The sequence below is a fragment of the Crotalus tigris genome, unplaced genomic scaffold (genome assembly GCF_016545835.1).
Source record: "Crotalus tigris isolate CLP2741 ecotype Arizona unplaced genomic scaffold, ASM1654583v1 scf7180000017814.3102382, whole genome shotgun sequence".
NCBI lineage: Eukaryota > Metazoa > Chordata > Lepidosauria > Squamata > Viperidae > Crotalus > Crotalus tigris.
The window spans coordinates 2,269,627-2,283,165 of record NW_024096652.1 but is presented as its reverse complement, the minus strand read 5'-3'; the positions used below and the strand labels follow the sequence as shown (position 1 = coordinate 2,283,165).

Genomic DNA, 13,539 nt, shown 5'->3' with positions numbered 1-13,539 from the left:
CTGTACACTCCCGCAGAGTGAGAGAGAATCAAGGGGTGGGAGGAAAACGGAGGGTGGAGGAGACCAAGGGGATGCTTTTCCAATAGGCCGACGCTGGTGGGGGCAGAAAGCGACCGGTCGCCAGACTTCAAGGCGGGACTCGGCGCAGACGCACCGCCGGGGCAGATCCCGGGATTCCTGAGGCCGAAACAATGGCTTTTCAGATGTTCAATTGTAATCAGTGCTGCTGCAGAGGTGCCCTCAAGCTCCAAGATTTTTCTCCTCTGTCTGCATCACCTTCCGCCTCTTTCCGTCTGCTTTCGGCCAAGGAGAAGGGGAGAGAGAGAGCAGGGAGGCGGCGCACGGATTTCGTCCTCCTTTCTTGCCCTCCGCGCTTTCTGAAAAAGAAGACAGGTGCTGCCTCTTTGTTACGGATGGAAATCCGGACCTGAATGCTGCAGGGTTCTTGCAGCGAGTTCACTGGGTGATGCACAAAAGAAAGAGCAAGCTTCCTTTGCAGCCAGTTCCGACTTATACAGCTCGGTGGAGACCTCTAGCACGGAACTGCTGCAAGAAAATCCATGCCAAAGACGTGGAAGCAGGAGGGGAGCGGGAAGGAGGCGGGAAAGGAGGACGATAGACCTCCCTCCTTGTCTTTTTCTCTCCCCCCCCCCCGCTCTTTCATCGGAGGAATTCTAGACGCGTTTTAGCTACTAGGCGGATTTTTGGCTTGCATTCCGGCAGGATCTAAAGAGCAAGGGCGGAGTCCCTAACGGTGCTAGGCGGGGAATATTTTCCTCGGGTGGACGTTTACCCACTCGTTGAATTTTGCTTTTACACGCACAGGACGCGTGTCTAAGAAAGAGCGAGCGGTGCCATTCCAGAGATCGGCTGGGACCGCTTGCTGGTGGGGTTATTCGCCATTGTTATTCCCTGGGGAAATCTTCACTATTGCTCTTGCCGCGTTAAAAGAACCGTCCGACTGGAAAACAGTCCCTATGGTTTTCTAATGGCTAAATTAAAAGGGCATTTTTCTTTTTTACAGTCGAAAGACAAATAACAGATGGCACACAGTAAACACATAAGATGGGTGGGTCGCATTTGTCGGTGGCCCCAGCGTGAGCGGCTTACTTTTTTGTATTTTTTCCATCCACACAAAAGAGCGTCGTTGTTGCGAGTTATCTTATCTGGGGCTAGAGAGTTTCATTTTCCGGAGGAACTCCCGTTTACACAAAACCTCGGAAGTCCCTTTTCTTTTAGAAATCTAAACGCAAGCTATGGGCCCAGGTCAGCAAAACTACGCTGCCGTGCCTTTGCTTCCCTTCTTAAAAAAATGGAAATAGAGGGTTATTATAAGGATCAGCAGAATTAGCCCCAGAGATTTGGCCTCATATTTGTGCCAAGCAACCTACCTAAACCAAATACGCAAATATTTGGCTTGAAAGTGTTCCTAATTGGGAACCTTATATCCTGGCTTTTAACCTCATACCTTGTTGAAATTTAGTAAAAGCTAAGTCTCTCTTAGCCTGAATCCTGGTTCTATTTCTCCATACATATATGACCCTAACAAGAAGAGCAACGCATTTTTTCACCACCTTTTATTACTGAAGCTTTTGAGGGTTTTTTTTTTTTTGCTTGAGAGGATTTTTCTTTCAAAGATGCCAAAAAACAACAACAAAACCCCGCCCTCTTATTAGCTAACCTGAAGTGTAACTGGAAGGAATTTTCTGTCCTTTACTTACTACAAGCCACAAAAACAATGGCATCTCTTTTGGCATGGGAAAGCCTAGTTTGGCTTGAGCTAGGAAGAGAATAGATAAATAGCTACATAGGTAGGCAGATAGGTAGGTAGGTAGGTAGGTAGGTAGGTAGGTAGGTAGGTAGGTAGATAGATAGATAGATAGATAGATAGATAGATAGATAGATAGATAGATAGATAGATAGATAGATAGATAGATAGATAACCTTTATTGTCATTTTTTCCTGTGGGCACAATGGCACACATTAAAAATGACAGTTGCTTCCTCTCAAAGTGTACACGTATATAACACATTTAAAACATACAATATACAACATATGCATAGACCTACACCCGCACATATAAGTAACATAAATATTCACTGTCCACCTTGAATACATAATGGAAGGATGAAGTTTTAGAGTTCACAAGGTTAATACTGTATGGAAAAAAAGCTGTGACTGAATCTGGATCCTAGCATCATCAGACAGAAGGCATTGTGCAAACCTGTCTTTTTCTATTTAAAGGGATTTTTGTGGAAAGAAAAAAATCAGCAATAAATTACAAAAGGTAGGTCTTGGTTACTTTCAGGTAAACTGTGATTGCAGAATGATGTCTCTAACTGTTCTAATGCAGACTAATTTGTTCTACTTCTTCATTCTTCTGTCAAATGATTTTTGGTTTTTTTTTGTCCTTGGAGACCGGATCTACTTCTCATGATTTGTGATCTACTGAATTTATTTTATATTCTGTCTTCTCTTCCAAGAGCTTAAGGCAGCATTCATAGGATCTTCCTTCATTTTATAATCTCAACAGCCACCTGCAATGGAGATAATCCTTGACTTACAAGAATTCATTTAGTGACTGTTCAAAGTTATAACGGCACTGAAAAATGCAGTTTACTGCTATTTTTCACAGTTACAGCCTTGGCAGCATCCCCATGATCATGTAATCAAAATTCAGATGCTTGGCAACTATTTCGTATTTGTGACCATTGCTGTGACCCAAGGTCATGTGATCCCCTTTTGCAACTTTCTCACAAGCAAAGTCAATGGGGGAAGCCAGATTCACTTAACAACCAGATTACTGATATATCAACTGCAGTGGTTTACATAACAACTGTGGCAAAAAAGTCATAAAATGGGGCAAAACTCATTTTAAAATGTCTCATTTAACAACATAAATTTTGGGCTCAATTGTGGTCGTAAGTTGAGGACTACCTGTATTGGTTAGACTGAGACAGATTAACTAGCACAGTGGTTCTCAACCTTTTTAATGCCGCAACCCCCAACCGGTCGTAAGTCAAGGACTACTCAACCGGTCGTAAGTCAAGGACTACTCAACTGGTGTAGCACGGTTTGCAAAATGGGACTTTTGGCGGGCTCAGCAGGGCAGAGACAGCCTGGACAATTCCTATTGGCATTTGAAAGCCAATAGAATTAGACTCTATTCAAGAGAGTCTATTCTATTGGCTTTCCAAAGCCAATAGAATAAAAGGGAGTAGCACAGCTAAGGAATAGGGAAAAAAATGGCAGACTGCATTGTTTGGCGACCCCCGTGAAATGGTCGTTCGACCCCAAATGGGGTCCCGACCCACAGGTTGAGAACCACTGAACTAGCACAAGAGTAACTTGGTGAATTTCCAGGACTGAGTTTTGGGAGTTTGGAGAACCATGGATGTGCCCATTCCCTTCTGGTCAATAGCTAACCTCTATTTTTTTCCAATATTTTTTTTAATTGAAGATTGGATGTAGTTGAAAATAGAAAAAAATTGTAAAACAATTAAGATATATTTATAAATTAGGTATTGTTCATTGTCCTGTGCTTTTGGAGAAGACAAAAGGAACTAAAAAAAACCACCAAGTTGTCAAGGATATAGCAAATATTGGAAGAAAATTATTGGGAAAAATATTGGATGCAACAGAGGCTAGCTAGTGACCAGAAGGGAATATCCATGGTTCCTAAAACTCCCAAAAATATGCCTCTGAACATATGTGAAACATATAATTTAACTTCATCTCCAAGATAACAGCTTGTACTATAAAGCATAAAAGTTTTTTTCACACCTTGCACTTGTTATGGAATAATATTTTGGCATCATGGGAGAAAGACTAAGGATAGCTGTAGGCTGCTTCATTCATGGGTTGGGAATGAAATGAGGAAAACATTGTATGAGTAAGGAGAAAGTTTGGGTTCAGACATGATAGTACTACTGTGAATGGGGATAGGGTGTAATTAACTCAAAGTACGCTAAACAGCTTTAATCCTGAGAGGTATGGAAGTAGACTTATTCATGCATGCAAAATCTTATTATGTCAATAAACCAAATATTCCCCAAATTTTCCAAATTTTGTTTCTATTTTCATTGACAAGATTTTTTTCACTCATGAGACCATGATTTGCTTTCCTTTAATACCGGTACATAAAATTTACATTTCAAATATGGTCCTACATTATATCTGTACCTAGTTTGTGGGAGTGTTTGAAAGTATTAAAATCACCTTTATTCAAATGCTGCTTCAATACAATGCAGAAATATTTGGTATCAGATAAAAAGCTTTTTGATATATAACTGAAAGCCAAGAGGCACATGTGCCCTCAAAACCTTGCATTCAACTTCTCTTAAAAATTGTGCCAAACGTAATTTTAACCAAGTTAAATTTTAAATTAAATTAACTTTGTTGGCTCAGTAATAACTCACAGATGAGATACTTCATGGCTTAGTTTAATTTCAAAACACAATTCTAGACTAGATTAAAATCTTTATTGTTAAATAATAAAGACAAGAATAAAATTACACAAAATAGATGATTACAAGTATAATGGTGAGAAATACACCCATGTGTTTTAAACATATTTTTTTTTCTCTTATTCCCATGAATTAATGGATTCTTGGCATTGCACTTGATTCTGAAGCAGAGAGGTTATTGCATGCTTAACATATAATGGCCATCTCTGCTTGGAGAACCATTGGTTCCAGCCTCAACCTTTACTCTGTTCCCTTCTCCAGCCTCTATCTTATCCCTTTCAGGCCTCCTCAGTCAAGCCAGTGGGAGTTTCCATCTCTGCAATTTGGTCGAGAACTTTCCTATTTCAGAATTTTCCACTTTTCTCCCTTCCCTTGATATAGAGCAGTGGTTCTCAACCTGTGGGTCGGGACCCCATTTGGGGTCGAATGACCATTTCACGGGGGTCGCCAAACCATGCTGTCCGCCATTTTTTCCCTTTTCCCTAGCTGTCCTACTCCCTCTTATTGGTGGCCACACCCACTTGGGGGTCACCACAACATGGGGAACTGTATTATGGGGTCACGGCATTAGAAAGGTTGAGAATCACTGATATAGAGGAAAGAGAAGTCTTCTCTTTTCTTTGACCTCATTGTTTCTGCTCAGGATCAGAACTATTGGCAGATGCAGAACCTTTATTGCACAGCCAATTGGGTAGCTTGCAGCTGTGAAGGTCTTGCGAATGGAACTGTGAAAGGAGGCAGCGTAGATAATTATTGTGTATTATCTTCCTAAAATGTCTTGTGTCTGGGTGGCCTTCCAGAAGAACTCAAAAGTCTAAACTACGCTATACTACAAATGCTTCCTTCCCTTCACCAAGATGTGGGAATGTGTAGAGTACATTCTAGGACCAGAAGGAATCAGTGGAAAATACGGTGCATTTTCAATATGCCTGGAAATTGCAAATAAAAAGCCATAGATCTGATTAATGCTATCACAGAGAATGGTCTTAACAAACTAGGCATTTGTCTTGGTCTGTGGAGGGGAAATTCTGGGGGAAAGATAGGTAGGTTTGAAACTCATCACTTATGTAGGAAGGCTTGCATGAAGTAGCTGATCTTTCAGCAAGTACTGACTGTCTAGAGAAAACAAAGATTTTGTAATTGGAAAGAGCTATAGGCAGTAGACGTGGATAACAGGCAAATTGTTGGCAGTTTTAAAAGGCACCAACTGAGTGGAAGTGAATTCAGCCATAGATACAAGTTTAGGCCAATAGTATTTTACATAACAGTGAAGGTATTTCTGAGGTCTGATCATTAAAACCTTGCCTGGAAGTAGGAAAAATATGACAATGGTTAGTGATGCCATTCCATACAGTCCAACAAACCCATTAGAGATGAAATAATCACCATGTTCCCTGTGTGCCCAAGCAGATTTGAATTAATGCATCATTGTGTCTCACGATAGTTAGTGCATCTCTGATTTTATCTGATAGTTCCTTTCTGAATTGGTTAATTAAGGTTCCCATCCCAATACATATCCTGAGCTAATTGCTGAAATTCCCACAAAAGCTTTTATCTTGACAAAGGCAGCAAATTTCATGTTAACAGTCTTACTTGACTGACTCCTCAAAAATATTTCTTAAACACCCCCCAAAATTCATACAGTTTGTAGTTTCAACGGTCCCTGGGGCTAATTATAAATCCTAATGGACTTAGTTGGTAGGGGATCATCTGATTTTAGCTGTATGGTTCAAGGAAGGCAGTAAATTCTCTTGGGCACTTACAGTTGTCTGACAGGGATAGAGTACATACTCTTGGTGCCAATGTAAGAAAGAATTTTCATACTGATAAAGTGGCTAATAACTGTTACATAGGCAAGATCCAGGTGCACATTGGCCCATCTTCATAGATGGGTAGTTTTTTCCTCATTACACTAAAAGCCAAAGACTAAGAAAGCTAAAGTCACCATCAGGAAAGCTAAGGCTAAAATCTATTCCTATAGTCTTTCTTGTACCAATTTTTATTGAAGATTTCACTGTCTTGCTTGGCTAACTTATTACTAATAAAAATTTCAAATTGGGAAGGGCTGCCATTCATTTCTGCTTGATGTGATTTTATTAAATGAGATTTTTAATTGATGAGTTTTAATATTTAACATTGTTAATTTATTTGCATATTATTTTTAGCCACTTTTAGTACTTTTGTAGAGAAAAGGCAAGTTATAAATTACCATATTTAATTTAATATACTGCAGTAGGACCACACACATACACACACATGCACACACATACACATATACATACATACATATATACATACATGTATATATACATACATACATATATACATACATACATTAGCAATCAAGTTGCTAATATAAGTTTACACTTAAAGATATGACCTTTAATAATTAGCATGTAAACATTTAAAAGGGGAAAAGCATAACTTCATGTCAACAATTCAGATTATGTGTAAGCACATGAAGAATTAATTATAAAGGAGAATAAGGTTTTAAAGTGTCCTCATTGACTATTGTGCTGCTGGGAGGGAGAAAGCATGAAGCAATAAATAAATCATGTCAAGGAGAGGCTAATGAAAGGAAGTGAGGGATCATTTTACAGACTTAGCTTCCACTGAGGTACAGTGGGAAAGCTGTCTTCCGTGGCAAATTTTGAACATAATTAAGGCAGGCAAACTGAGTTACTTTATTGCCACACAGTATTGTTATTGTCAAATACAAAAAAAAATATGCTTGTTTGTATGCGAGAGACTCTCTTGTAAATTACTGAGGCCCTATTATTGACCCACTCTGGATAAACTTTATGGAGTCAGAGTGAATAGAAAGGTATCATCAATTAAAAAAAAACCCAAGGTAAATAGGTTTGGACTGGCCCTGCAGAGACCTGGGTTCAAAGCCACTCCCAGCACTGCAAGATCACTTTTGGGGTTGTCACCTTCTCTCAGCCCTTCTTCTCTACCTCACAGGTTGGTGGTGGCTGTGAAGAATGGGAGGAGAGGGGGAGGAGAGAAGGGCAAGAGATGGGGTATAAAACCTCAGTGAATGGGCATGATTAAAGGTACAAAACAAGTGTGCCTAAAAGGAGGAAATACCTAAGGGTCTATTTCAAGGGCAAGCAGCCAAGAAAAATGTCGGGAAGAAGGGACCTTGTAGAACTGCATTCCTCCTCAGGCCGACCTAAGCTGACTCGCTTTAAACACGGATTTCCGACTATCTGGAGCCCCGGAGAGGCAGGCAGCGAGGGGGAAAAGCGACAGGCCGAATCACTGACGGGTGGGGGCCGGATTCGGACGAGGCGGCAGTAGGCTACTCGTCCGGCGTTGGCAGACGAAGAGACGCCTTCGCCGGCGGGGAAGGTGGAGAAACAGCGCTCGACTCAGCGACCCTGGGGAGTCACCAAGGAGGAACCAGCCGGCCGCTCGCTGAAGCCGGGGCGAGGGAAGGAGACGGCTGTCGTGTAACTGAGCGAAAGCGAGGCGGAGCCGCGCCTCTGACGCTCAGGAAAGGCGGGCTCAGCGCCGGGAATAGCCTCAGCTGCCTTTGACAAGCGGGAGGAGACCAGCTAGCCTGCAGGGAGCAGGTGGACGGAGCGGCGCTGATGGAGCCTACCGCGTCCGGCAGAGGGGGCGAGGACGAGGGAGATTAGCGGGACGGTGGCGGCAGAGAAGGAAGAGGAGGGCACCGCCGCAGTAAGCGATCGCCGGCGAGCGAGCGAGCGAGCAAGCAAAGGAGAGCGAGCAAGGCGGGGAGCAGGGAAGCGGACCGGGATCCTGGTTACGGGAGGATGGGTAACGCCGACTCCAAGCTCAACTTCAGGAAGGCGGTGATCCAGCTCACCACGAAGACTCAGGTGAGCGGCTTGCGAAACAGGTCGGCCCATCTCATTGCTTTACAGCAGAGGCGTCCGGGGCAGGTGGGGACGGGGAAAAGGCCTTTCGAGGGGGGCTTTGGAGGAGGGCTGGTCGGTCAGGACATTTTACCAGAAGCAAACCGCGGGGTGGCGTCGGCGGGGAGCACTTTCGGCTGCGGGGTCGCAACGGGATCTCTTTCGCCGCCGCCCTGAGGTGTTGGGTTCGGGGACACATAACAATTCGATTGGAGAAGAGCTGGCGATGGTTCAGAAACCCTGTTTCTTTGGTTCATGAGAGATGGCTAATCCTTGACGGCATGGGCATCCACAGCCAGGGCTGGGTTGCCAGCCCTTTGCCTGCAGCGTCGCGACTCCGCAGGCTTCCAGTTTGCTACCTGCTTCACGTGGCACCCCCACAAATCGATGTAGCCCTCCACCGGTTATGCTTCTCCTGAAGTTCAGACCTTAAGCAAGCTGGCTTTCATTCAGAGCTTTCAGGATTTAGGCCTAAGAACAGTATCCATCTGACTATATAGCTGGAGAACGGGTTAGATAAGATGCAAGGAAAACAGCCGTGTGAAAATCGGAGAGATAGCGTTTTAGTAATGCTGTGCAACTGATAGAAAGCCACAGTATTCACCAAAATAACAATCACAACATAGGTAGAAATGAAACTCAAGTCTTCACCTCTCTCTGAATCATGGAATTGTGTTGGTGACATCTATTTTATTTATTCATATGTATCTTGTTGAGCTGTTTGACTATGTTGGATCTTTCAGAGAGTGGAAAAGTTAAAATGTTAAAATGTTCTAGAACTGGGGAACCTCAGCCAGAGAAATTTGCTGGTTGATTTTAGGTCAGTTGCTATGTCTCAGCCTAATCTACCCCATAGGGTTGTTCTCATCGGGATACGTTAATGCAGGGGTGTCAAACTCGCAATGTCATGTGATGTGTCATGATGTATTGCAGTGGTTCTCAACCTGTGGGTCGGGACCCCATTTGGGGTCGAATGACCATTTCACGGGGGTCGCCAAACCACGCTGTCCGCCATTTTTTTCCCTTTTCCTTAGGTGTCCTACTCCCTCTTATTGGTGGCCACACCCACTTGGCCACACCCCTGGGGTCACCACAACACGGGGAACTGTATTATGGGGTCACGGCATTAGAAAGGTTGAGAACCACTGATGTATTGTGACTTTTTCCACAATGGGGTGGGTGCAGTTTTGTTATGATGTATCTGGCCTGTGGGCCGGCAGTTTGACACCCCTACATTAATGACATGACATTCCCATGTAAGCTGCCTTGAGCTCTATTATTGTTAACAATCTAATAATTTCTATTTTTTTCTGGAAGCTTGGAGAATAAAAATTGCTTAGGGCCTCAGGCTAATGTCAGGTGCACAAAGGTATTATCAGGGAGAAAAATTCTCAATAAGTAGTAGCCTATAGGCAAGAGTCACTGAGTACAATCCTGGCAAGTACAACAGCTGTTACAATTTCAAAAACATCCCACGCACTAAAAGCAGGTTGGAAAGCCTAGTGCTGATTGCTAATGAAAGGTCTTTACTTTGTATTTGAGGAAAGAGAAGTAATCACTTAAAAAAAAAAATCTAGTTCCAGTTTGAAATGTGAATCTGGAACATTATAGAACAACCTTGTGGTATTCTTGCTTCAAAATACAAGTAATTCTCTACAGTTGCCAAATGCTTAAATTTAGTTACCATTCTGAGAGGCAGTTATAGTGAAGTAATGCAGAGATACTGTGTTATTAATTTCAAAATGTTGATTTTAATTTCTTTCCACTGGTGTAATTGTCTTAAATTTGTGGGAAGTATTTAAATAGTGTTTTACCAATGAACAAAACACAATACATTAGCAACAAAAGAATATCCTTTCCTTAAGGAAACTGGTTGATCATAATTTTTTTTTTTTTTTGCTTTCTCCTGTGTACCTGATGCCAGGTCACTTCTTCCCTAATTTTTTTTTAAGATCATGTTTCACTATGTTTAAGAACAATTGCAAAAGCGATAAGTAATGCTTGCAATCTCATAGAACAGGTGTTTTCCAGAAGCATTTAACGTCTACCTTGACTTTTACAGAAGTCCATGTATTTTTAAACTTGGGCTTGCCTTGGGCAACAGATGAGGGAAATTAAAGCAGTTTCCATAGTACTGTTAAATCTATTTTCCTCAATAAGACTCTAATTGGGAAATACTTACTTGTAGCTGAATACACTGAATACCAGGAGTCTTCAAACTTGGCCCTTTTATGACTTGTGTACTTCAACTCCCAGAATTCTTCAGCCAGTACATTGGCTGAGGAATTCTGGGAGTTGAAATACACGTCATAAAAGGGCCAAGTTTGAAGACCCCTGCTGAATACCTTTCTTTTGAAAGGACTTTCTGGTAGCTATACAAGTAGTTCTTGACTTACAAACACAATTGGGATCAGAATTTCTATTGCTAAGCAAGGCTTAAATGATGGCCAATATTATGACCTTTTTTGCCACTGTTGTTAAGTGAATCACTTAATCACATTACAGCTGAGTAAATCAAGCAGTCATTAAACAAATCTGGCTTTCCTCATTGACTTTGCTTATCGGAAGCCACTGGGAAGATCACAAATGGTGGTCACATGACCCCGGGGGGCTGCAGCCATCATAAATATAGTCAGGTTGCCGAGCGCCCAAATTTTGATCATGAGAACATAGAGATGCTGCGATGGTCGTATGTGGGAGAACTGGCTGTAAATCATTTTTTCAGTGCTGTTGTAATGCCAAACAGTTGCTAAACAAATGGTTGTAAGTTGAGGATTACCCATAGAGTAAAAAATGAATAAATATACATAAAATAGATGCACAGGCAGAACTTGTAATATTAGCAAAACAGGGTAATATATAACTAAAACCCAGTAAATGATCCTGAACCCCTCATAATACTTTGTTTCTATTACGTATTTGTTAAATATCTTGGAGTCTGAACAAAGAGTGGAGAGGAAAAAGAACAGAAAATAGAAGTTAATAATGTAATGTTGGAGTCAATGTGTGGAGCACTGAAAATGTTAGTCTAGGAATGGAGAGATTCGGGTTGTAGTCCACCCTCAGCCATGGAAGTTAATTTGAGCTCTGTGGGAATGTCACATTGTCTCAATCCAATCTACCTCAGAGGACTGCTGTGGGAAAAAACAGGGAGTGTAAAATATGTGCCACGTTGACTCCTGAATGAGAGGTGGAATATAAATAAGGATAGAAAGATTTGTCTGTTTTTTTTTTACTCATGCTAATATATTATTTGTATTATGTATCACCAAAAGGTAAAAGGTGAAAAATAATTGTAGGCAAGTCTGGCCAAAAGAGCAACCTACTTAGTTCAATTAAACTTACTATTGGTTGTAAATACAAAATTGCAATGGTGGTATAAACTTTATTTTAAAACTTCTAACATAATCCATGATTGTGTTTGCTGACTTTAAAAAAGAACTTGAAATAGTTTGCTGATTTTGAAGTGAACCAGTATGGAAAATGATGGGAAGAATGCTATGAGGAAAAGTGGGTAGAAAGGCAGTAGAATACCTATATGTACACACTTGAAAGGCACTCCTAGCAGATTTTTGTTTGAGCTGGTCACCGAAAGATCTCTGATAAGATACAGCACTAAACTTATGAACCACATAGTGGTTAGAATGCAGTACTTTCAGGCTAATTCAGCTGACTGCCCATTGCCTGCAGTTTGTCAGTTCGATTCTCATTGGCTCAAGGTTTACTCAGCCATCCATCCTTCCGAGGTTGGTAAAATGAAGACCCAGATTGTTGGGGGCCATATGCGGACTCTGTAAACTGCTTAGAGAGGGCTGTAAAGCACTGTGAAGTGGTATATAAGACTAAGTGCTATTTAATTGTTGTTTCAATTGATTTCATTTAATTGTTTACTTTGTATTGTATGCAAAATTGTAATATTTTGCATAAAACTGTTTACCTAAGTCAGTGATGGCGAACCTTTTAGAGACCGAGTGCCCAAACTGCAACCCAAAACCCATTTATGCATCGTCGGGTGCCAGGTGGGTGTGGCCATTGGCTGGGTGTATGGCCCATTGGATAGGCATGGCTGTGGTGGTAACGGCAGACTGGGTGGGACTAAAAAGTTCAATCAATCAATTCCAACTTTGCAAGATCTTTTTTTTTTTCCTGCAAGAAGTTGAAATTGACTGATTGATTGAACCTTTTTTTTTTTTGCACATGGCGGCAGAGACCTAAAGCGAAAAAGTTTTATAAAACCCAGCTGAAGGCCTAGGACTGGGGCGACAGCGCGCATGCTCACAGAGAGAGCTCTGAGTGCCGCCTCTGGCACCCGTGCCATAGGTTCGCCACCACTGACCTAAGTCATTCTAAAGTAGAAATTAAGAAAAATAATAGAATAAAATAAAGTAAAAGTAAAATTATTAACTTAAAATTAATGAAGTACAGGGATTAAAAGCAATTAAACAATCTATACTCTAAATGCTATATATAACTAAAATAGATAACTGTACAGTAAAAAGACATAAGTACTGGGATTTGTGGAACACTAAAGCTGTGCTAACTTATATTGAGTCTAATACTTGCTGAAACTCTCTTAGGATTTGTTGAAATTATGACAGTTATGATCCAACCAACTACAACAAAAAATAGCAAAATAAAACATAGATTGGTATTTTTTTTTTATTTAAAAGGGAAAAAGGAGGTGGGAAGGATGGAAACTAGGGTAAAATATATTAAATTAGATAAGGCTCAGCATCAATTGTTTACATTAGATCATAGCTCTAACACAGAACTGGGCTACATTGCCTTAATTTAATTATAAAGAAAGGGCATTTCCTTCAGAGAGTATTAGTGCAAGTGAGTTGATATATGAAAATGCAGTTTTATGATTTAGGCTAAAACCTTCCCCGGTCAACAGGAGCCAAACGCAAGCCAAGTCCAAGATTCAGGTCCAGCTAGGAACAGGTAGCTTATTAAGCTAATTAACTTTATTAAAGAACATCAATAGATCTCCATTTTTGCTTTAGAACAGGACTTTCCTTAGGAGTAGACTTACTCAAAAGTTTTTTTTTTTTTCTGTCCATTAGTTTGGTTATTACTTTCTGTCATATTCCATATAATTATATTCCATGTAATTCAGCAATGACTTTGATGGCATGTCAGTCTTGGAGGAATACTTGTTGGGAGTCTTCTCTTAAAGGATTTTTGCC

At 41.1% G+C, this 13,539-nt stretch overlaps 1 protein-coding gene across 1 annotated transcript in view; it reads left to right on the top strand.

Annotated features, from left to right (window-relative positions):
* The first annotated feature begins 7,693 nt into the window (after window positions 1-7,693).
* Window positions 7,694-13,539, top strand: part of HID1 (HID1 domain containing) — a 57,643-nt gene continuing 51,797 nt past the window's right edge. The window contains exon 1 of the mRNA XM_039342893.1: window positions 7,694-8,314. Coding sequence (XP_039198827.1) covers window positions 8,249-8,314 — 66 coding nt within the window. The 5' untranslated portion in view covers window positions 7,694-8,248. The remainder of the gene's footprint in view (window positions 8,315-13,539) is intronic.